This window comes from Xenopus tropicalis, chromosome 1 (genome assembly GCF_000004195.4).
Source record: "Xenopus tropicalis strain Nigerian chromosome 1, UCB_Xtro_10.0, whole genome shotgun sequence".
Taxonomy (NCBI): Eukaryota; Metazoa; Chordata; class Amphibia; order Anura; family Pipidae; genus Xenopus; species Xenopus tropicalis.
Genome location: NC_030677.2, coordinates 217,023,419 through 217,046,638, shown reverse-complemented (window position 1 = coordinate 217,046,638; position 23,220 = coordinate 217,023,419). Strand labels below are relative to the sequence as shown.

Below are 23,220 nucleotides of genomic sequence, written 5' to 3'. Positions count from 1 at the left end.
GCCCAGTGTAGGGAGGGGAGCGCAGGCCTTTACATTGGGGAGACAGAGCAATGCTGTATATACAGCCCAGTGTAGGGAGGGGAGCGCAGGCCTTTACATTGGGGAGACAGAGCAATGCTGTATATACAGCCCAGTGTAGGGAGGGGAGCGCAGGCCTTTACATTGGGGAGACAGAGCAATGCTGTATATACAGCCCAGTGTAGGGAGGGGAGCCCTTTACATTGGGGAGACAGAGCAATGCTGTATATACAGCCCAGTGTAGGGAGGGGAGCCCTTTACATTGGGGAGACAGAGCAATGCTGTATATACAGCCCAGTGTAGCGAGGGGAGCGCAGGCCTTTACATTGGGGAGACAGAGCAATGCTGTATACGCAGCCCAGTGTAGGGAGGGGAGCGCAGACCTTTACATTGGGGAGACAGAGCAATGCTGTATATACAGCCCAGTGTAGGGAGGGGAGCGCAGACCTTTACATTGGGGAGACAGAGCAATGCTGTATATACAGCCCAGTGTAGGGAGGGGAGCGCAGACCTTTACATTGGGGAGACGGAGCAATGCTGTATATACAGCCCAGTGTAGGGAGGGGAGCGCAGACCTTTACATTGGGGAGACGGAGCAATGCTGTATATACAGCCCAGTGTAGGGAGGGGAGCCCTTTACATTGGGGAGACAGAGCAATGCTGTATATACAGCCCAGTGTAGGGAGGGGAGCCCTTTACATTGGGGAGACAGAGCAATGCTGTATATACAGCCCAGTGTAGGGAGGGGAGCCCTTTACATTGGGGAGACAGAGCAATGCTGTATATACAGCCCAGTGTAGGGAGGGGAGCGCAGGCCTTTACATTGGGGAGACAGAGCAATGCTGTATATACAGCCCAGTGTAGGGAGGGGAGCGCAGGCCTTTACATTGGGGAGACAGAGCAATGCTGTATATACAGCCCAGTGTAGGGAGGGGAGCCCTTTACATTGGGGAGACAGAGCAATGCTGTATATACAGCCCAGTGTAGGGAGGGGAGCCCTTTACATTGGGGAGACAGAGCAATGCTGTATATACAGCCCAGTGTAGGGAGGGGAGCGCAGACCTTTACATTGGGGAGACAGAGCAATGCTGTATATACAGCCCAGTGTAGGGAGGGGAGCGCAGACCTTTATATTGGGGAGACAGAGCAATGCTGTATATACAGCCCAGTGTAGGGAGGGGAGCCCAGGCCTTTACATTGGGGAGACAGAGCAATGCTGTATATACAGCCCAGTGTAGGGAGGGGAGCCCAGGCCTTTACATTGGGGAGACAGAGCAATGCTGTATATACAGCCCAGTGTAGGGAGGGGAGCGCAGGCCTTTACATTGGGGAGACAGAGCAATGCTGTATATACAGCCCAGTGTAGGGAGGGGAGCGCAGGCCTTTACATTGGGGAGACAGAGCAATGCTGTATATACAGCCCAGTGTAGGGAGGGGAGCGCAGGCCTTTACATTGGGGAGACAAAGCAACTGCTCTCCAAGCGAATGGCCCAACAAAGGGGGGGGACTCTACAGGCCGGGACTCTGCTGTATTTCTGCACCTAAAAGACAAGGGACGCTCCTTTGAAAATAGCAACGTTCAAATTTTGGACAAAGAAGACCGCTGGTGTAAACGAGGCCATTCATGTTAAAGTGGAGAAACCATTCCTAAACAGAGGCAGTGGCCTTCGACACCATCTGTCTGCTACATACACTGCTGTTCTACCAGCTGTACCCCGGCAGTCTCCGAACTCTTCCCACATCGATTCATGCAACTCTAACAAGTAACCCCTGTTTGGATGAGTTGCATGATACTTGGGTAATCCTCTCACAGTAACCCCCCAGCATTCACCCCTCTGTGAGTTTCAGGTGTCACCTCTCTAAGAGTTACATAGTGCCATTGTGATTGGATTAGTGGAAGAGTTACACAGTGCCATTGGGATTGGATGAGTGGAAGAGTTACACAGTGCCACTGTGATTGGATGAGTGGAAGAGTTACACAGTGCCACTGTGATTGGATGAGTGGAAGAGTTACACAGTGCCATTGTGATTGGATTAGTGGAAGAGTTACACAGTGCCATTGGGATTGGATGAGTGGAAGAGTTACAGAGTGCCACTGTGATTGGATGAGTGGAAGAGCTACACAGTGCCACTGTGATTGGATGAGTGGAAGAGTTACAAGAGTTCCCCTGTTTAGGTTGAGGCTGGAGTTCTTGCTGGAGAGGGCAGAGTCCCATAGAGCCATATTATTACCAATAGGCACGTGTCATGTAGATCTGTTTTGCCATACTGAGTACAGTTGTATGGTTTGGGGCATTATAGAGATTCTCCATACAGACTTCGGGTCACTGGAGGTTACAAGGCCCAGTATTGTGCTAGTACGGTAGGGTTGTTGGTGTATCAGTATTTCTTAAGCTGCAGTTCTAGGTTAAAAGAGTCCATCAACCAGCAGAGTATGAGACATTGGGAATGTCATTGTATAGGTAAATACAGATAAAGGGTATTAATCTAAGCAGTAAAAGTAGAAACAAAGCTTACCCGTACTACAGGATTGCCCCAGTCCCTCCGCATAGGGGAGCCATATAGGAAGCAGGTTAGTGAGAAAGGCAGGCACTCCGGAAGTCCATGTAAGTAGAATAAGGCTCAAATTTAAAGTAAGATCAAAGGTACTTTATTAAATAATACACATATACACGTATGCTATGAAGCCTTACGCGTTTTGTACCATTCTGGGTACTTTATCATAGGCCTATGATTAATACCCAGAATGGTATGAAACGCATTAAGGCTTCATAGCATATATGTGCCTTTAGTCAGTATTGTACATACCCCATGTGTATTCCATAGTGCCCTGTATGCCTGGGTATAATGTTTATAGGGCAATACCTATTCTGAGCCTGTGTTTGGGCTCTCCCTTCTACTAAGGGGCACATTTACTAATCCACGAATGTCCGAATGCTTTTTTTCATAATGATCGGTATTTTTGCGACTTTTCCGTCGGCGTCGTGACTTTTTCGTATTTTGCGCGACTTTTTCGCCACCCTCGTGACTTTATCGTATTTTCCGCAACTTTTTGGTTGCCGTTGCAACTTTTCCATATATTTTCCGCGACTTTTCCGTCGCCGTCATGAAAAAATTGTATTGGTTTTTCCGCTGTTTACAAAAAAAACGCGTCGGAGACGAAAAGACTGCGACATTTTCGTTTCCAATCTGAATTTTTCCCTTTTCGGATTCGTGGATTAGTAAATGTGCCCCTTAGTGTTTCTTACAGGGGCCTTGGGATCTGCGCTGAAACTAAACGTAAAAATGTGGGGTTTGCCTCCGGCTGAGTAGGGGGGTATTTCACACTCCAATTGATGTCACTATATACAGAGGTGCCTTGATGTCTCTCACATCTGGAAGTGTCACGCTGTTATGTTTAATGGACTCTCTTCCCAGGGTGTCGCCTTTGCCGATATGTTCCCTATGTTTTCCTCATTCTGGGGGTTTCCAGCACCTCCTATTCTGGGGTACAGGGTCTGTACTGTAGGGTTGGGCTCCCAATGTCAGACATTCCTTATTACAGGTTTCTGATAGAGCCCATTGCCCTCCCATTGGGAGAGAGTAGCTGCTGCGTCCCGGTAAGTACTGGCATGGAGTGAGTCGAGGGAAGATTGTTTCATACTTACCGTGATCTCCCTTTCCTAGAGAAACTCCATGTCAGTGCGCCCCCCCTCGTTTTCCAGTAATTAGAAGCTTGTTACAAAGACGCCGGTAAGTGGCTGTGGTTGGTTAAAGATTTGGGGAGGTGCTTCTGATGGGAGCTGGAGGGAGGGGCTATCCCGGTAAGTACTGGCATGGAGTTGGTGTAGGAAAGGAAGGTCACGGTAAGAATGAAACAATCTTATCGGCAGCGGTGTTTGTGGGCTGTGGGAGTGGAATAAAAGTGTTTTTAGTTTGTCACCTCCTCTATTCTGTATCGTCACCGTATCGATGCCCTGAACCCATAGCGCCGATACATTTCCCCCGTTACAGCTTGTGTCGTGTTGCCGCCTCACCTCGGGAATTAGCCTGATTTATATGCTCTCGTATACGATTTTATAAAGGTCGAGCTGTGCTCCCCACGTATTGGCTGTTACAGCGCATACAAGTTAGTAAGTACCAGTGCGCTAGTCAATTCCCGCATACAAATAGTCGCCGCATATAAATAGTCGCCGCATACAAATAGTCGCCGCATATAAATAGTCGCCGCGTACAAATAGTCGCCGCGTATAAATAGCTGTAATAGCGAAAAAAAGCGCACCATGTTAGCCATACACGCCATTACTTTCATAAAGCTACTGTTCTGCAAATGCCCATTTCCCTGCAAACTGGCGGCTGCGTCACTCTGGGGCCGACACAGAATAAATCCCACTGCTAAGTCCATATTGTGTTGCCAAAAGCTCAGTAACTGTACTTTTCTATAATTACCACCTGCCCCAAGTAGGGGTTAATTTTTGCACAGACTAATGCGATATTTAGCGCGTCTTACGCTTCTTATGTGTTTGTGAATCATGCGCTAGTGTTATTTCTGCGCACTAATTAACACATGCGATACGCGACTTGCGGTAATACTGTAGAGAATTGCCCTAATATGTTTTATCGAATTAAATTGACCACTGTATGGAGTAATAAAACTGTATTTTTATTTTTGTCCTTTCTTATTATTTTGTTGTTGAGTAAATCCTCTCTATTCCCATCCAGTGCTTTATTAAAGGCGCTATTTAAATCGTTTTTAGAGTAACCTCTCGCCAAAAATTCTTTTCTTAATCCATGTGCTTTTTCTACAAGCTAAAAGGGTTGAGGAGACCGCCTCCTACGTATGCAAATAAGTCAAAAAGGGATTCTGGGAACAAATTCCTTTAGGCTCTTAGAAAAGTCCCATTTACATGGGTTCATCCTATAGACCAGGGATCCCCAACCTTTTTTTACCCGTGAGCCACATTTAAGTGTAAAAAGACTTGGGGAGCAACACAAGCATGGAACATGTACCTGGGGGTGCCAAATAAGGACTGTTATTGGCTATTTGGCAGCCCCTATGTGGACTGCCAGCCTATAGGAGGCTCTGTTTGGCAGTACACCTGGTTTTGATGCCTCCAAAACTTGCCCGCAAGCCAAGAATTCAAAAATAAGCACTTTCTTTGAGGCCACTGGGAGCAACATCCAAAGGGTTGGGGAGCAACATGTTACTCACGAGCCACTGGTTGGGGACCACTGCTGTAGACTAATGCCCCCCCACTGGGTTTTCAATGCAAAACCCAGGATAATAACTGATCAGATTCCCAACTACAGACCGGTTTTGGCCTTCTTGGGGCTCATCAGTGTAGTGCAGTGTATTCTGATCAGCTTAGGGAGAGCCAGGAGTGGGGATTCACGAAGAGCCTAAAGGAATTTGTTCCCAGAATCCCTTTTGACTTATTTGCATACATATGAGGCGGTCTCCTCAACCCTTTTAGCGTGTCCGTGAATCCCGACTCCTGGCTCTCCCTAAGCTGATCAGAAAACCCTGCACTACACTGATGAGCCCCAAGAAGGGCAAAACCGGTCTGTAGTTGGGAATCTGATCAGCTATTATCCCGGCTTCTGCTTTAAACCCAGTGGGGGAGCATTCATCTATAGGATAAACCCATGTAAATGGGACTTTTCTAAGAGCCTAAAGGAATTTGTTCCCAGAATCCCTTTTTGACTTATTTGCTTTGTCTATAAAATCAGACTCTGAGCTACAATTGCGTTTTAGTCTACAAAGTTGCCCTGTGGGAATGCCTTTACATGCGCTTTGGGTGGCAAGAGGCTGCGTGTAACGGCGAGTTACCTGTGCGTTCCAGATAGTAGTGACCACTTCTGATTCTACATGTGACAGTGTTAAATCTGAAAAAGAAATGTCTCATTAGAGTGACCCGTGAAATTAAGATTTCAATCGTTGTGATTAAGGCTTTCTAAAAGCAGTGAAAAGTAAATCCCCCACTTTTCTACACAAATATGAGACCATCTATATAACGTTTATAGACAATAATAGATTCAGTGTGGGCATCACTACCCTCATAGATGGGGTTCTCCTCCCACCAACCCAGGTAGAGGTTGGGGTATGTGGGTGCCAATTTCACACCCATTGAGGTCCCACACCTCTGAAGGTAGTAGATGCCGTCAAATTGAGAAATTGTGATGCAATAAATATTCAATTGCTTCCAAAATAAATTATTTTGTGACAATTTGGTAATCGCTATATTAGTCTAGATCAGTGACCCCCAACCAGTGGCTCTGGGGCAACATGTTGCTCCCCAACCCCTTGGATGTTGCTCTCAGTGCCCCCAAACCAGGGAGTTATTTTTAAATTCCTGACTTGGGGGCAAGTTTTGGCTGAATAAAAACCCCTGGTCTAGATGATGTGCTACAGCACGCCAACCCTTGCTATGGGGGATACAGGGGTAGGGACTGGTTACGTCGGCTGTTGCCTATCCTCACATATCTGTATCACATGTTTTGTATCTCTTAAATATGATGTAGGGCTTAATACGAAAGGTTGTAAATACATATCAATTAGTTCTGATTCAGTTTCTCATTCAGTGAATTTATACCAGAGACGATTGGTCGTCCTTTAGGTGGGATTAACCCTTCGTGCCCTTTAGGTAGGGGATAGAATACTGGCATTCCGGGATATTCTGGTACAAGTGCTGGTTTGATTCATTATATACTGAAAGCCCTTCTGCACTAGTTGTGTGAGTCGGTTTTTAAAAGACTCTGTTGGATTTCTATTTAATGTATCGTAGGTTAGGGGATCTTTCAACCGCCGTTCCACTTCTTTAACGTAATCTTCTGTATTTAATATCATTATCAGACCGCCTTTATCGGCTCATTTGATAGTGATATTTTTATCTTTTTTTTAAAGTACATAAAGCTTGTTCTTCTCCCTGAGTTAAATTAAGTGAAAGTTTGTTTTTATGTTTATTCACTTTTTGTGCTAATTTCCTAAGTTCTAATTCTATCAGCTCCTGAAAGGTTTCTACTGCGCTCCCTCCTAAGTGATCTGGGTAGAAATCCGGTTTCTCTTTTATTCTGACCCGGTCGGCTTCAGTGATACCTGTGGTTATTGTTTTTGATTCGCTCATTAAAGTTTCTAGTTGGTTAATTGTTCCCTCCTCTCTGAAACTGAACTGTAAACCTCTCATTTCAAGAAGTAAAAGGATAGTAGCTTCCGACTTAGCAACTGGGATGAGGTGAGCAATTGAATGAAGGTGAGGATGGGGATGAGCGACCTCTGGGGAAGGAATCTCTGCTTTATCATTGGGTATCATGTCACGCTCTATTAGAGTTAAACAGTGAAACCTGTAGCTCATCTTCCTGCAGTTCCCATTATCCCTGCACATGTCTTTAGGGTGTATGGAGTCGGATTTGTTTAAATGTCAAAGATATCAAAAAAGTCTGACCTGGCAAGTGAGCTGTTACTCTGCTCATTGAGGACCACATACATTTCCACTGCTCTCTCCCTCGTGCCCGTAGGGTACATAGTTATTAGACTGTAGGCTCTTGCCGGGGCCGCAGACTTCTGTGCACTTAGACATTACTGAGGAAGGTGAGTTCTCTTTCCGCTCCCTGCCCTGATCTTTCCCAGGTTGTGCAGTCTCTGGTGGTGGAGGAGGCGAATCAGGGTGTAGTGCTGTGTCCCTAACTGTCACATTCTGAGCATTCAACTGCTGTCTTACAGTCTTTGGCTATATGTTTAGTGGATTCGCAGCACTTGAAACAGATGCCATTTTGTTAGAAAGGATATTCGTTCCTCAATAGGTTTACTCCTAAACCCTTTGCACTTCAGAGGATGGGGCTTTGGATGAATTGGGCACTGTCTGTCAGGGCTTTCCATAGCACTTACCTTGTGGCTATTTTGACAGTCTGTGATTTCTGAAGGCACAGTTGTTTTGTGTGTAGACACAGGGGTCTTACTGTATGGTCTAGAAGGCCTTTCTAGTCGTGATGACTGGCTGCTGGTAACAAAGGAAAAGTTGGGATCACACCCGATCTTTGTTTGTTGATGGCCAAACTTTGAAAACACAGAGAAAGAGGGAAGGCAACTCATTGTGTTTAGCTCCAACATGCACCCACTTATCTTGTAGGGTGTGGGGTAGTTTCTCTACTATAGGGTTAGTGCCGCTGGTTGTATCTAAATAAGCAAGTCCTGGCAAATAGCCTTCCTCTCTGGCACACTCTATTTCTAGAAGAATGTTGCCCAGTTCTTGGAGCCGTATATTGCCTCTGTTGCGCAACTTGGGGAAAACTTCAAGCCTTTTTAACAGAGCACCTTCAATTGCTTCTGGGGATCCATACTTTTCTTCTAGTCTTTGCCCTGTCAGAGTGAGCCCCGTAGCAGGGCTGAATATGTGTATTCTGTGCATCCTTTTTGCATGCTCTGCTGACTCAGCACCAAGCCATTTTATCCTTAAGTCTAGTGTCTCAGCTGCTGGTAAATCCAGATCTCTGGGGGTGCTCAGGAAGGAAGACTTCCATGCCCAGTCATTTTCAGGGTGATCATCAAACTTGGGGAACCCTGATTTAACCATTTCCCAGGAGACTGTTCTCTTACGTGTGTGTCAGTAAGTTTCTGGATGTACGTACTGGTGTGTTCTGCAGGGGTAAGAGGTTTCTCTGGAACTTCTGGACCTTCATAAGCTTCTTCACTTCCCAACTGGTCTGTTGCTGCCGCAGCCTCTGCTACACTCTGTCGCTGCAAGATGTGCATTTTTGCTTCTAGTCCTGCTTTTTGTTGTATCATAGCGGCCTCTTTCTCAGCAAATGTTAGCTGTACTCGGGCTGCTTCGGCTCCGGCGCGCGCTTGGGCTGCTAGGGAACTTGCTGAGCTTACTGGATCTTGATGATTTGCAGACCGTGCATCATCTTGATGTACACTAGGGGTTTTCTCATGTCTGTACTTCTTTCCTGATCTCAGACTCATGTCTGCTGTGTGGTGACTTCTTGTATTCAAGCCTGTTGCGTCGTTGTCTTTTCACTGTACTGCCCTCGTAGCACTGTACTGTGTGTGTGTGTGTGTGTGTGTGTATGTGTGTGTGTGTGCAGCTAGACAGTCGGCTATAGCCAGAATCTTCAATAAACAGAAGAAGTCCCTTTCTTGTAATATTTATTGGTGGATTCTAATGTTTATATTATTGGCTTGTTATTTTCTTATTGTGAAACTGAAATGCAATACAAATGTAGGGAACTGGTAAATTGCAGGCAGAGAGATACAGTGGAATATGGGAAATAGGTAGGTCCAGACAGAATAGTCAGCACCTGTTATAGGTCACACTAGGGGGCTGATTTACTAATCCACGAACGGTCTGAAGGCGTTCGAATGCGTTTTTTTCGTAATGATCGGTATTTCGCGATTTTTTCGTAAATCGACGCAACTTTTTCATAGCCGTTATGACTGTTTCGCAAAATGTCACAACTTTTTCGTAGCCTTCGCGCCGAGTACGAAAGTTTCGGATTCATTCAAGCTTCAGTATCGTGACTTTCCTTGGGACGGGTTGGAGCTGCAGAGTGCCATTGAGTCCTATGGGAGGCTTCCAAAATCATGCTAAGTCTGAAAGTTTTGCCTGCTGTTTACGAGCGCAAAAAATACGAAAAAGTCGCAAAATGTTCGTTTCCAATCCGAATTTTTCGGATTCGAATTCGTGGATTAGTAAATCAGCCCTAGGTGTGATAAACAGGCAGGGCTATTTAGTGAGCCGCATTTTGACTCTGACAGGGATTTGCAGAGGGATTATTATCTCGGGTATAATACTGCCCAGAGTAGGGGTAACAGTGTACAGACCTAGGGTTAGATAGTGACCCCCCAGGTTCCACTGGGAGCCATAACTTGAAAGCTGGGAGTTAACCCATTGTGCCCTGCAGCTAAAGCGTTACTGTGACCATTCATTGTAAGTACTGCCTATTCAGTGAGATGCTACTACCTACCTACTCTGTGCTGTAATTACCCCTAAGTGGCTGTGTAAATAAACAGTTCATTGTTTCAATGTTAAGAACCACTGGCGCCCATTTATTGAGAGAAACAACACATATCTACCCGGCCTCCATACAAAGCAAGGGCTCCCCCTGAGGGGTACAGTCTCATCCTGGGTAACATACGGTGTGGTTTGTGGTAATAGAAGGGCTGATTTACTATAAGCTTACACAGACAACAACAAATCAATATGCTGTATATATAGAGAACACTTCTACATGGGTATATAGGTGTCTTGGTGCAATAACACAGACAATTGATGTCCCAGGACTGAGGAAGAAACACCACACAAGGAGATACCATCCAAATGAGGCTGAAACACTGACACTTCCTGTGAGGTCACTTCCTGCTGGCATACTTAATATATAACTGCTTTTATAAAAGTGGCCACTAGGTGGCAATACATTCATCAATTATTGGATTCTTCCAGAATGGTTATTATGGCAGTACAATCACTTTTTCCTTCTGCGTCCCTTCCATGTCGTTACAGATGGGCAGAATTTACGGTACGGTGGTAAGTGAAAGTCTCATTTTCCCTTAATATTGGGATTTGCTCATGCGCAGCCTCTGGCACTGATTGGGCTTCTGAGTGTCTGTGCTCTCAAATTATTCTGATTGTGCCTTTATACATAGGAGTTGTTGCACTAGCCAGTGAGGAGTGGGGGTGTCAGTTATTGGGGGCCATTGGGGGCAAGGGTTTGCCTTGGGCTCCCCTACCTTTTGTCCCAGCCCTTCTAGCATTACTATGGGTAAGTCATTCATTGCAGCCAGTGTATTAGTTCATTAATTACAGCCAAACATAAGTATTTCTATGGTTACGTGTCACATGTGTGTCTCTTAGTGTTTATACATTGGAATGAATGGAACCCACTAATAATATATGATATATAACAAACATTTATTGTACAAAACAGGAATAAATGCAGCGCAATATAAATCAGTTTTCCAGACTCAGAGTCTTTCATTGGCCGATATCTTGTCCATGTGACTCAGTAGCTGCTTATTAGTGGCTGGGAGTCTCCTGGCCTCCTGTAGTAACGCCTCTGAATCATCAGCCCCATCACTGAGAGGAAGGCCATAGCCATGATCACGGCCACCAACACCATTGAAGGGACTGAGCCCCCAGCCTGGCTGTTAGGGAGTTGGGCCCCTAAGGGAGGGAGGAAAGAAGATTCAGGCTTCAGTTCTGCACCAGAGTGGGGCAAAATGGGCAAACTTTGCCTTTGTGATGGTTCTGTAGTTATGGCCCCCCATTAGCAATGGCTCAGCATAAAGGGCCCAGGATTCCTAACCCTTATTCAGGTATCGATTGTATAACCTGCCCCCACAGTCCTATTCCTTTGGTCTCATATAGTAATATTAGCCCCAGGGTGTCCTGCTCCCATGTCTCATAGTAACTAGTTACAGGTAACTGAATAAGTGCCCCTAAATAATAACATGGGACTGGTTACTATGGCATTCCTGGTGTGGCAACTCCATGTTACTTCATAAACCCACTGTAACATTAATCACTATTATTGTTCTTTTTTACTTTACTTTTCTGACTCCTTCTGCCAGCAGGGGGCATCATTCCTAGACTCCCCGGCTGGAGCAATACAAGGGATCAGTATAAAGGCCCCTATTTTAGTTCAGAGACAGGATGATATGGCTCCTTGCACTGCTACATGCCCTTGGGATTATGGGGGATAAATCCTTGCTCCTGATTGGGGGAAACTGATGAAAGAAATATGGATATGAAATAAAGATCTCACCAGATTTAAGCACAATGGGCCCCTGGGATAATTGGGCAGAGCCCAGCTTTGCATTGGAGACATCGCGTCGGTATCTGCGGGTGATACAGCCTTGGGTGCAGCGGTTTGGGGCAGTCTGATTGTGGCAGATGATAACGTTGCAGAACAGATAGACCTCCTGGAATGGATTGAATTTAAATACATGGAAACTGTATTGTTTCATCCTCTGATCCGGCACCGGGTGGTTCTGTAGGGTTGAGTCCAGGGGGCACCTGGGAAAGGAACAAGGGAATATTTGCTTTTGGCAACTGGAGAGATTGGCTGAAAGTCCCAATGAGCAGAACGTCAGGTGGCGCCTCTGCTACTGGGGCTTCAGCTTAGTGTTCCCATGTCGTACATCATCATCATCATCATCATCATCATATTTATATGTGCCAGCAAGTTACCTTGTCAATTAGAATTGCCCCCCCATCTCATATTTCCCAGTAACAGCTCAGTAGGGTCCCAACACCTTAATGTAGTATTGCGATGCCATGCTAAACATCAGCCCCTACTGAGCCTATGGCCAGAAAGTACCATAAAGAGAGAAAGAGGGAATTACCCATGCTGGATGATGCTGTAACCCTTCTCTCTCTCCTCTAATGAAGGGGAAGCCTTACACTGTTCCACCAGTATCTGTAGGTTGGTATCATCGGACTCTACTTTCAGCTGCAAATGGAGACTGCCATGGAGATCAACCTCATGGGGGAACGTTGTAATCAGGTCGGTGAACTCGTCAGTCTGGTAGAATCTCATTGACACATTATAGTGACTTTGGGAAACCACATCAGTAACTTTGGGGTGAAAGCTCAAACCCAGGGTCTCGTTCATGTCCATTTCACACTTCACTGGGACTTCAATGCGGTGGATACTGGTCCCTGGGACTGTTCCATAGATGGTGTTTGTATAGACTGTCTTTCCATCCTTAATCTGTCCAGATAAATATTATTAGCATTTTGGGCCAATAAACATGGAAACAAAGGGTGGTGCTGGGAATCAATGGCCCCGTGACTATCTAGTCAGTAACGTGTGTAACTCAGTTATAGCACAGACTTGTGACTGGGGGGCTGATTCACTTGGATTCTAATTTATTAGGGTACAATGTATAGAAGCCAACAAATGGTTTTCATGGCAGAAACCCCATCCCAAATGCCAATGGGGCTTGTGACATAATCCCATGAATGTTTCTTTTGATCAGCAACTCACATGTATGTGCGGCACTAATACATTGGTTACTTAGTAACATAGTAACATAGTAACATAGTAAGTTGGGTTGAAAAAAGACATACGTCCATCAAGTTCAACCATAATGCCTATACCTAACCTGCCTAACTACAAGTTGATCCAGAGGAAGGCAAAAAACCCCATCTGAAACCTCTCTAATTTGCCTCAGAGGGGAAAAAATTCCTTCCTGACTCCAAGATGGCAATCGGACCAGTCCCTGGATCAACTTGTACTAAGAGCTATCTCCCATAACCCTGTATTCCCTCACTTGCTAAGAATCCATCCAGCCCCTTCTTAAAGCTATATAATGTATCAGCCAGTACGACTGATTCGGGGAGGGAATTCCACAACTTCACAGCTCTCACTGTAAAAAATCCTTTCCGAATATTTAAATGGAACCTCCCTTCTTCTAAACGGAGTGGGTGCCCTCGTGTCCGTTGGAAGGACCTACTGGTAAATAAAACATTAGAGAGGTTATTATATGATCCCCTTATATATTTATACATAGTTATCATGTCACCTCTTAAGCGCCTCTTCTCCAGTGTAAACAGACCCAACTTGGCCAGTCTTTCTTCATAACTGAGACTTTCCCATACCCTTTACCAGCTTAGTTGCCCTTCTCTGGACCCTCTCTAACTCAATAATGTCCCGTTTGAGCACTGGAGACCAAAACTGAACAGCATATTCTAGATGGGGCCTTACCAGTGCTCTGTAAAGGGGAAGAATAACCCCCTCCTCCCGTGAATCTATACCCCTTTTAATACAGCTCAAAACCCTGTTTGCCCTTGCAGCTGCTGCCTGGCATTGCTTGCTACAGCCAAGTTTATTATCTACAAGGACTCCAAGGTCCTTCTCCATTATGGATTTGCCTAGTGCAGTCCCATTAAGGGTATACGGGGCTTGCATATTTTTACATCCCAGGTGCATGACCTTACATTTATCCACATTAAATCTCATCTGCCACTTAGCTGCCCAGATTGCCAGTTGGCCAAGATCCTGCTGCAGGGATGTCACATCCTGGATAGAATTGACTGGTCTGCAGAGTTTTGTGTCATCTGCAAACACTGATACATTACTCATAATACCCTCCCCTAAGTCATTTATGAACAAATTAAACAAAAGTGGACCCAGTACAGAACCCTGAGGGACCCCACTGAGAACCTTACTCCAAGTAGAGAATGTACCATTAACAACCCCCCTCTGTACCCGATTCTGTAGCCAGTTTTCTATCCATGTGCAAACGACTTCACTAAGACCAATAGACCTTAGCTTAGAAAGCAGTCGTTTGTGGGGAACGGTATCAAATGCTTTGGCAAAATCCAAATAGATTATATCTACTGCATCCCCACTGTCCAGCTTCTTACTTACCTCATCATAAAAAGCAATAAATTGGTCTGACATGACCTGTCCTTCATAAAGCCATGCTGATTACTGCTCATAATGCCATTCTCCACTACATAATTTTGAATGTGATCCCTTAACAAGCCTTCAAATAACTTGCCCACCACGGATGTCAAACTTACAGGCCTATAATTGCCAGGCTGAGATCTTACTCCCTTTTTAAATATGGGAGTGACATTCGCCTTCTTCCAATCCCTAGGTACCATACCTGATGAAAGAGAGTCTGAGAATATCAGAAACAAGGGCCACTGCAATTCTGCCCCTAGCTCTCTCAGTACCCGAGGGGGTATTCCATCTGGCCCCGGTGCCTTGTTTACATTTATCGTGTGTAACCCTTTAAGCACCATATCCTGTGCCAACCACTGTGTAGTTGGAGCTGAGGCAACAGTGAAGCTATTGGGTGGGACTTGGCCCACTGGCTCCTCTACTGTATACACAGAAGAAAAGAACTGGTTAAGCACATCTGCCTTTTCTGTATCCGCTGTAACCATATTGTTATTATAACTCAATGGGGCCACACCCTCAACCTGCATCTTTTTACTATTAATATACTTAAAAAACTTTTTGGGGTTAGTCTTGGCCTCGGCCGCGATGCGCTCCTCATTTTCTATCTTTGCCTTCCGGATTGCTGTTTTACAACACTTGTTATAGTGTTTATAATCATTAAACGCATCTACTGTCCCCTCTGACTTATATTTCTTAAAAGCTTTCCTTTTTTTCCCTATTAACTTCTTTACCTCAGAGTTAAGCCACATAGGGGGATTCTTAACACTTCTACTTTTTCTTATTAATGGAATGAATTGAGAACAGTAACGATTTAATATCATTTTAAATGACAACCATTTCTGCTCTGTATTTTTATCAGAAAACATAATGCCCCAATCTATGCCCTGAAGCACTGCCCTTAAGGAGCTAAAATTTGCCTTCCTAAAATTCATTGTCTTTGTTGCCCCCGTGTAAATTTGTTTCCTGCACCAAACATCAAATGAAATAACATTATGGTCACTATTACCCAGGGGTTCAACCACTTGCACATTTGCTATACGTTCTGGGTCATTAGAGATCACTAGATCTAGTATAGCATTGTTCCTGGTTGGCTCCTCAACAACCTGTGACATAAAGTTGTCATGCAGCAAGTTTATAAACTTGTTCCCATTTACTGTCCTGGCAGTACTATTGCCCCAGTCAATATCAGGGTAATTAAAATCCCCCATTATTATCACTTGCCCCAAACTAGCAGCCTTTTCTATTTGCAACAGGAGCTGGGCCTCCTCCTCTTCGCTTACATTAGGGGGGCTATAGCATACCCCTACAATTAGTTTGGTAGATTCTTTACTATCTGTGAGAAGCTCAACCCATAAGGATTCAGCTCCCTCTGTTCCCCCCATAACTTCCTCCTTAATATTTGCTTTTAAGTCGTGCTTAATGAACATACACACTCCTCCTCCTTTTCTATTGCCCCTGTCCCTCCGAAACAATGTATACCCCCCAATATTAACTGCCCAGTCATGAGACTCATTCAACCAAGTTTCAGCAACACCAATCACATCATATTTCCGCTCCAACGCCAGAACCTCCAGCTCTCCCATTTTACCAGTCAGACTCCTTGCATTGGTAAACATACATTTAATACTGGTTCCGGCGTGAGAATGACGTGTAAACAACTTATGGGCCTCCCTGCCATTATCAGTATCCCGAAGCAAGTCTCCTCCCCCAATTTCCCTTACTATGCCCACTACCTCATCTATCCTGTCTACCACAGAATTTCCCGCTGCACCCTCCCCCCCCACTCCTAGTTTAAAATCTCCTCCAACCCGCTAGCCATCTTTTCCCCCAAAGCAGCTGCCCCATCATCATTGACTTACCCTAATAAGCCAAAGGAGCCAACACCCAGGCCGTGTTCAGTGCAAAATCACCAACTCTCAGTGCCACTGACACAACCGCCAACTGGTATAGACAAATATATCAACACAAGTACAATTACTCCCAATAAACTCACATGAACGTTGGACCCACATCTGTTGAATGGGATGTTAATGATGATTGTGTTCCCCTCTTGCAGCCCCAGGCACTGGGGGTCTTGGAGATGGACGTCCGACACATTTAATTTGGCTTCAGCCACTAATCTGAGAGGAAGGTGGAACTCGGCTCCATCAGAGAAACAGTGCAACTCTTGGGGACTCTCCGGCTCTTCTGTAGGACTTGTTGATCTCTCCGGCTCTTCTGTAGGACTTGTTAATCTCTCCGGCTCTTCTGTAGGACTTGTTGATCTCTCCGGCTCTTCTGTAGGACTTGTTGATCTCTCCGGCTCTTCTGTAGGACTTGTTAATCTCTCCGGCTCTTCTGTAGGACTTGTTAATCTCTCCGGCTCTTCTGTAGGACTTGTTGATCTCTCCGGCTCTTCTGTAGGACTTGTTGATCTCTCCGGCTCTTCTGTAGGATTTGTTAATGTCTCTGGCTCTTCTGTAGGATTTGTTAATCTCTCCGGCTCTTCTGTAGGACTTGTTAATCTCTCCGGCTCTTCTGTAGGACCTGTTATAGATGGACCTAATAAACATTTAGGGCACAAAATTATACATCAGTTTACTACAAATATATATATCTAAGGGATCTTAAAGGCCCCTGGGGAGAAAGGAGCTTTTAAAGACTATGTATTGACCCATCTCTTCCATTAGTGACTGTGTAGCCTCTGGCATTTCTCTTCCAACACTAAATCTGTACCCAATGGCCCATGCCTTCCAGTGCTAATTGTGTTGGACCCTTATCTTCTAAGACTGTATAACCACTGGTTACCCTTACCAGCCCTGACCGTGTAGCCCCTAGTCCATTGCTTCCAGAACTGACTGTGTGGCCCCTAGTCCATTGCTTCCAGAACTGACTGTGTGGCCCCTAGTCCATTGCTTCCAGAACTGACTGTGTGGCCCCTAGTCCATTGCTTCCAGAACTGACTGTGTGGCCCCTAGCCCATTGCTTCCAGAACTGTGTGGCCCCTAGTCCATTGCTTCCAGAACTGACTGTGTGGCCCCAAGTCCATTGCTCCCAGAACTGACTGTGTGGCCCCTAGTCCATTGCTTCCAGAACTGACTGTGTGGCCCCAAGTCCATTGCTTCCAGAACTGACTGTGTGGCCCCTAGTCTATTGCTTCCAGAACTGACTGTGTGGCCCTTAGTCCATTGCTCCCAGAACTGACTGTGTGGCCCCTAGTCCATTGCTTCCAGAACTGACCGTGTAGCCCCTAGTCCATTGCTTCCAGAACTGACTGTGTGGCCCCTAGTCCATTGCTTCCAGAACTGACTGTGTGGCCCTTAGTTCATGGAGTTCTGTGTAACAGTTTAGCAAATGAATGTATTTATAGAGCCCCACAGAAGCACACAAGGCACAATCAGGGGTACAGTTATTATAATTTAGACTGGGGAAATAAATACATATACGCTAGGTGTTTCTATACACAGTTGAGATGAGGTCCCTGCCCAGAACACCTTATAATTAACAACTGCTCAGCTAAGTGCCGACCCAATCTACACCCCACCAGGACACAACAAATGTGGCCCCTAATGTGGCTATAACTCTATGGGGGGAATTCACAAAAGTGGAGAAATTCCGACAAAATAAAAGTGGAGATAGATTTGTCGGGGTTTCCACTAATTCACAAACATCTATCTCCACTTTTGTGAATTTGTCTTTTAAACAGACAGTTTTCAGATTTTGTCATTTTCCCGAAATTTTTTTATGAATTTGCCTTTAGCTGTTAGTAAATCTGTCGGTACCATCAAACCCAGTCCCACAGCGACAGGAGCCTTGGGGTAAGGATTTTACCCGCAGGATTTTGCATTTCATATTCCATTTGTCATTTCACTTTGGGGACATTTCCTGAGGGGTAATTTTAGTTTGCCCAGGGAAACTATACATCATTTTTTTCAGGACAAGCTGGGCTTTCTAATGTTTTCTATATTTACTCATTACTGGGCAGCAGCAATCCGGCCCCCACACCAACATGCCCAGTAAAAAGAGGTCCAACAGGACTAGGGCCCACTGGGTTTTTATCCAGCACCCTGTTGGGTCAGTCCAACCCTGTACCCCAATATCCCAGTTTGGGTGCCAGTGTGTATGTGCTGCTTGCTGATCACCAAGATGGCTGCTGGGAACAGGTGGGGGCAATGCTGTCAGGCAGCTCTGTAGTTCTGGGTATGCTATGGGGGGCAGATAAGTTGGGGCAAATGTCAGTGAAGTGATTAAAGAGGGGGCACTGGTGCTAAAACTAAAAATTTGCCTGGGAGGCTTTACTTTTCCTTTTAATAAAAATGTTTACAATATATTCACTCAAAATGTTATTATTGCCTCATTGATTAAGCTAAATCTAGCATAATCATGCAAATGTCAGGTAAAAACTTTTTATATATAAGATATAAATTGAACTTTTTTTAATCAGTGTTTTACTTGTTTATAAAATGTTAATGAGGCTTTTTGCCCCTATTGTTCTAGGGTTGGACAGAAACTTGTCCCCTAACAATGAGGCTGCTAATCCCCATTAATATGTTACTGACCCCCCAATGGGGCCCCCACCAGAGGTGGGAAATGGAGACTGGGTGAAACCAAACAAAACAGAAGAGCTTACAATTGATCTGACAGTTACACTGAGCTTAACTCCATTTTAAAAATGTCGGGGAATAATGTCGTTAAAACGTCGTATAAATGTCGTTTAAACGGCAACTTCACAAAAGTGTCTGTAAACTGTCTTTCTTTCACCAAAAATGGAAAAGTGGCGGTTGAGTCGGAATTTAGGCGGAATTTCTGTTTGTGAATCTGGAGAAAGTGTTTTCCACCAGTTTTTCCACCACTTTTACTTCAAAAAAGGGCTCTCTCCACTTTTGTAAATTCCCCCCTATTTGTGGGAGGGAACTGTAACTAAAAGCCCAGTGATGGCACAAAACTGCCACTTGTTCCAAAGCATCTCCTGGTTTATATACAGTGTCCAACTGTCATTGTAATGAGGAAATGAATGTAATTACCTGGATATGTTGTTTCTTGGCCCATTGAATATCCATATGAAATATATGTCCCTAGCCCATAAACATAGATAGTGAATGGAGAAGAACTGTGATATATTTCATGTTGTCCATCGATTTTCCCCAGAGAGGCTTCCCAGGCTCTGAATCCATTTATCTCCATATGGTTTAAGGGAAAGCTACTAAGTGGCTGATGGTCCAAGTAGAACTCAGAGGGAGAAGCTGCCTGGGATACAACCAATAGGACGTTATCATAGAAAGACTGTGTAACAAATTTGTAATATTTCCTTGTATTTGGAACTGGTGGAACAGAAGTGACAAAAGGGTCGTATTGGCCATTTTTCTGATATTGGAAGAGGTATGAGATCATGACAGGTTCTGAGGACTGCACCAGAGCTGCTCTGTCTAAGGTAAGTCGCTCGTGGGATCCCGGCTGTAGGTGGTACTGGGTGCTTTGTTGGGAAGTTACAACAATGACTATTGTATCTGGATTTGCTGCCATCACATCAATGATATCGTTGGTATGAGTGGCCAATGGGAACACAGGAAAGAATGTCCCCCAATTCCTTACAGGGTGCATCTGCTCAAGCAGGACATCACAGGCAGTGTTAATACCAGTAAAACACTTGTTACCACTGAACACTGCCACTGGGGCCGTGGCCACCACTCTCGTGCCTGTTATGTCAGTGGGACTTTGTAGCTGAATGACCTGCTGGTACCCAAGGCTGAATGAGAAAGCCGAGCCGTTCCCATACTGTACCCCATTGTATGTGATGGATCCTGAGACTGTGACAGTCACTAGAACAGTGGGGTATATACCATTGGCCACTGCGAACTGATTTGCTTCCCCTAAACTTGAGGTAAAAATAAAATACTCAGTGTTTAGGTCTTCTACTGGAAGAACGGCCATTGCATCTGCACTATAATCGGCTGTGTGGAAAGCGATTAGAGATATATCGGCATCAGATGTTACTGACACAACCTTGGAAGAGATCTCAGTGTCATTAATCATGTACTGTGAGTCCAGGCTCACTAGGGCTGTGCTGTTTCTCCCAACTGACACGGATTGGTGGAAACTTGGGGCTGATACAGTGACATTGACCGTGGCGGCTTCTCCATAAGTGACCAGATACAGCTGGAGGGTTGGATTATTTATACCTTCCATGAAGGCTGTGATGAAATGTCTCTGTGCTTGGCCTGAGGAACCAGAAAAGGAGAGATAAACACTTAATTCCGACAGAATGTACAGATGTACAGTCAGGCCTGTCCCACAATCTAGAGAAATATATATTATTGTCATTTCACTGCAGCAATAGAGGCTGTTATTGGGCAGAACCATCAGACTGAATAGGGGGGCAGTGATACCAACTGGATATTTGCACTTGTGACGCAATTCATTGTGCCCCTATTGCCCCAGTACCATACACCCCCACAGCTCTGAATCAATGAAATGCTCCTGAGATGGACTCCCCCTCCCCCTAAAGGTCAGCACATGGGGGTCACAGACTTCTCTAGATCCAGAAGGGCCTTTGGCTCAGTTACTAACCAAGGAGCAAAAGGGCAATTTCAATAACCTTTGACATTACATTTTGGGGAATAATAAGGTTTTTTCTGAATTCTTGTTATACCTGAGGCTACAATGCCGGACACTCAGTATGTGATGTATCAGGGTACTTACTGGCCCCCAGGAGCCCGAGCAGCAGCAGAACAATGGGAAGGTTCCTCCTTACAGTTCCTCTGTGAAGGTCCATGGTTTCTGCTATGATTCTCATTGCTCATCCCCAGGGGTAATTTATATATGTTCTTATCTCTGTTATGGCATTAAAGTCCATGGTTTCTGCTATGATTCTCATTGCTCACCCCCAGGGGTAATTTATATATATGTTCTTATCTCTGTTACAGCATTAAAGTCCATGGTTTCTGCTATGATTCTCATTGCTCACCCCCAGGGGTAATTTATATATGTTCTTATCTCTGTTATGGCATTAAAGTCCACCGAATGCAGCATCTAATGTGAATAATATTTCTTCCTTATAGTCAGTGTTATCAGTAAGTGAGAGCAGATAAGTAGGGGTGGGTCTGCCATTTACCCATTGAGCAATAATTACTGTCTCAACCCTTCCAGGGAAAGTCCCCAGAGCACAGAGACCCCCACAATGAGCCCCACACACACTAGGGGGCAGTGTTCCAGCTAAGCTGCTCCCTACACAATACACTTTATAACTCTGGCGGAACCTAGTGTGGTGACGTTAAATCGCATCGTTCCGGGGAAAATGGCCCGAGTGATTCTGGCTGGAGGACAGCGCAGAGAGGTGCCAATTGCACAAGTGACTTTGGACTGGGGAGAAGGGCCTGTGCTGCATGAAGTGGGGGTCATGGATCAACTTCCTGCTGATGTCCTGCTTGGAAATGATGTGGGAGACATTTGCTGCAGCATCACGAGGCGGCAGGCAGAGTCAGGCGAGCCACCGGCAGTTGTCCAGGAGGTAAGTGGGCAGACAGATGTGACTGATGACTCATTTGACATAGGTAATTGGCAGGATTTTAGGGCTGAACAAGCAGCAGACCCTAGTCTTCAGCCATTAAGAGACAGAGCTGGGCAAGGGGTGGTAGGTACCGAAGCAGGGGAACAAATAGTGCAGGAGGACGGGTTGTACTATAGGGTCCTCAAAAGCCCTAGAGGAAAACAAAGGGAAGCATGCCGTCAGTTGTTGGTGCCTGCCAAATTTAGGACCCAGTTGCTGCACCTTGCACATGAGGTACCCCTCGCAGGGCACCAAGGGATTTCTCGCACGCGCTATCGCCTGCTACAAAATTTCTATTGCCCAGGGTTGTCACGACAAGTGGCACAGTTCTGCCGATCATGTGACAGCTGTCAGAGGGTTGGGAAAAGTGGGGAGCGGAACAAGCATACATTGCGACCCCTACCAGTGATAGGGGAGCCATTTCAGAGAGTTGCTGTTGATTTGATAGGACCCCTTAGCCGACCCAGCAGGACAGGCAAGCAATATATACTTACAATGGTAGACTATGCCACCCGGTACCCAGAGGCGGTGGCTTTATGGAAAATTGATGCTCCAGCTGTTGCAGATGCACTGATTCAGATTTTTTCACGAGTAGGGTTTCCTAGTGAGATCCTATCCGATCAAGGGCCACAGTTTATGTCCCAATTACTTCAGTGTCTATGGCAGCGCTGTGGGGTCACCTCTCTTCGCTCAAGCCCGTACCACCCTCAAACTAATGGCTTGTGTGAGCGTTTCAATGGGACTCTTAAAAATATGTTACGAACTTTTGTGGAGGCTGGAGAAGGTGACTGGGAGAAGTTTCTGCCCTGTCTTTTGTTTGCATATAGAGAAGTTCCCCAAGAGTCTACTGGGTTCTCTCCTTTTGAGTTGTTGTATGGGAGGCGGGTTCGAGGCCCCCTAGACTTGCTAAGGGAGTACTGGGAGGGGGGAGCCCAATTCCCTGAGTTTCCTGTAGTTCCTTATGTTCTACAATTTCGTAAACGTCTAGAGAAAATGACCGCTCTGGTGAAGGAACATCTGACAGCTGCTCAAACCAAACAAAAAGTTTGGTATGATAGGAATGCCAGGGACCGGCGATTCGGTCCGGGGGACAAGGTGTTACTGCTAACACCAATGAGGTCAGACAAGTTGCAAGCAGCCTGGGAAGGGCCCTATGTGGTGGTACAATCCATTCATGATACTACTTACGTGGTCTCCCCTCTTGATAACCAGGACCAGTATAAGACGGTCCATGTAAATATGATGAAACCGTATGTAGAAAGAGAAGGCACCATGGCTGCCATTTGTAG

General features: G+C 45.4%; 1 protein-coding gene across 1 annotated transcript; it reads right to left on the bottom strand.

Annotated features, from left to right (window-relative positions):
• Positions 1–10,885: 10,885 nt before the first annotated feature.
• On the bottom strand, positions 10,886–20,367 carry LOC116408256. The gene is made up of 5 exons (XM_031895057.1): positions 19,410–20,367; positions 16,400–16,947; positions 12,338–12,705; positions 11,758–12,008; positions 10,886–11,156 (listed from the first exon to the last, which is right to left on the bottom strand). The coding sequence occupies exons 1-5, from the start codon at positions 20,314–20,316 to the stop codon at positions 10,996–10,998; spliced, it is 2,235 nt and encodes a 744-aa protein (XP_031750917.1). The 5' UTR covers positions 20,317–20,367; the 3' UTR covers positions 10,886–10,995.
• Between the last annotated feature and the right edge of the window lie 2,853 nt (positions 20,368–23,220).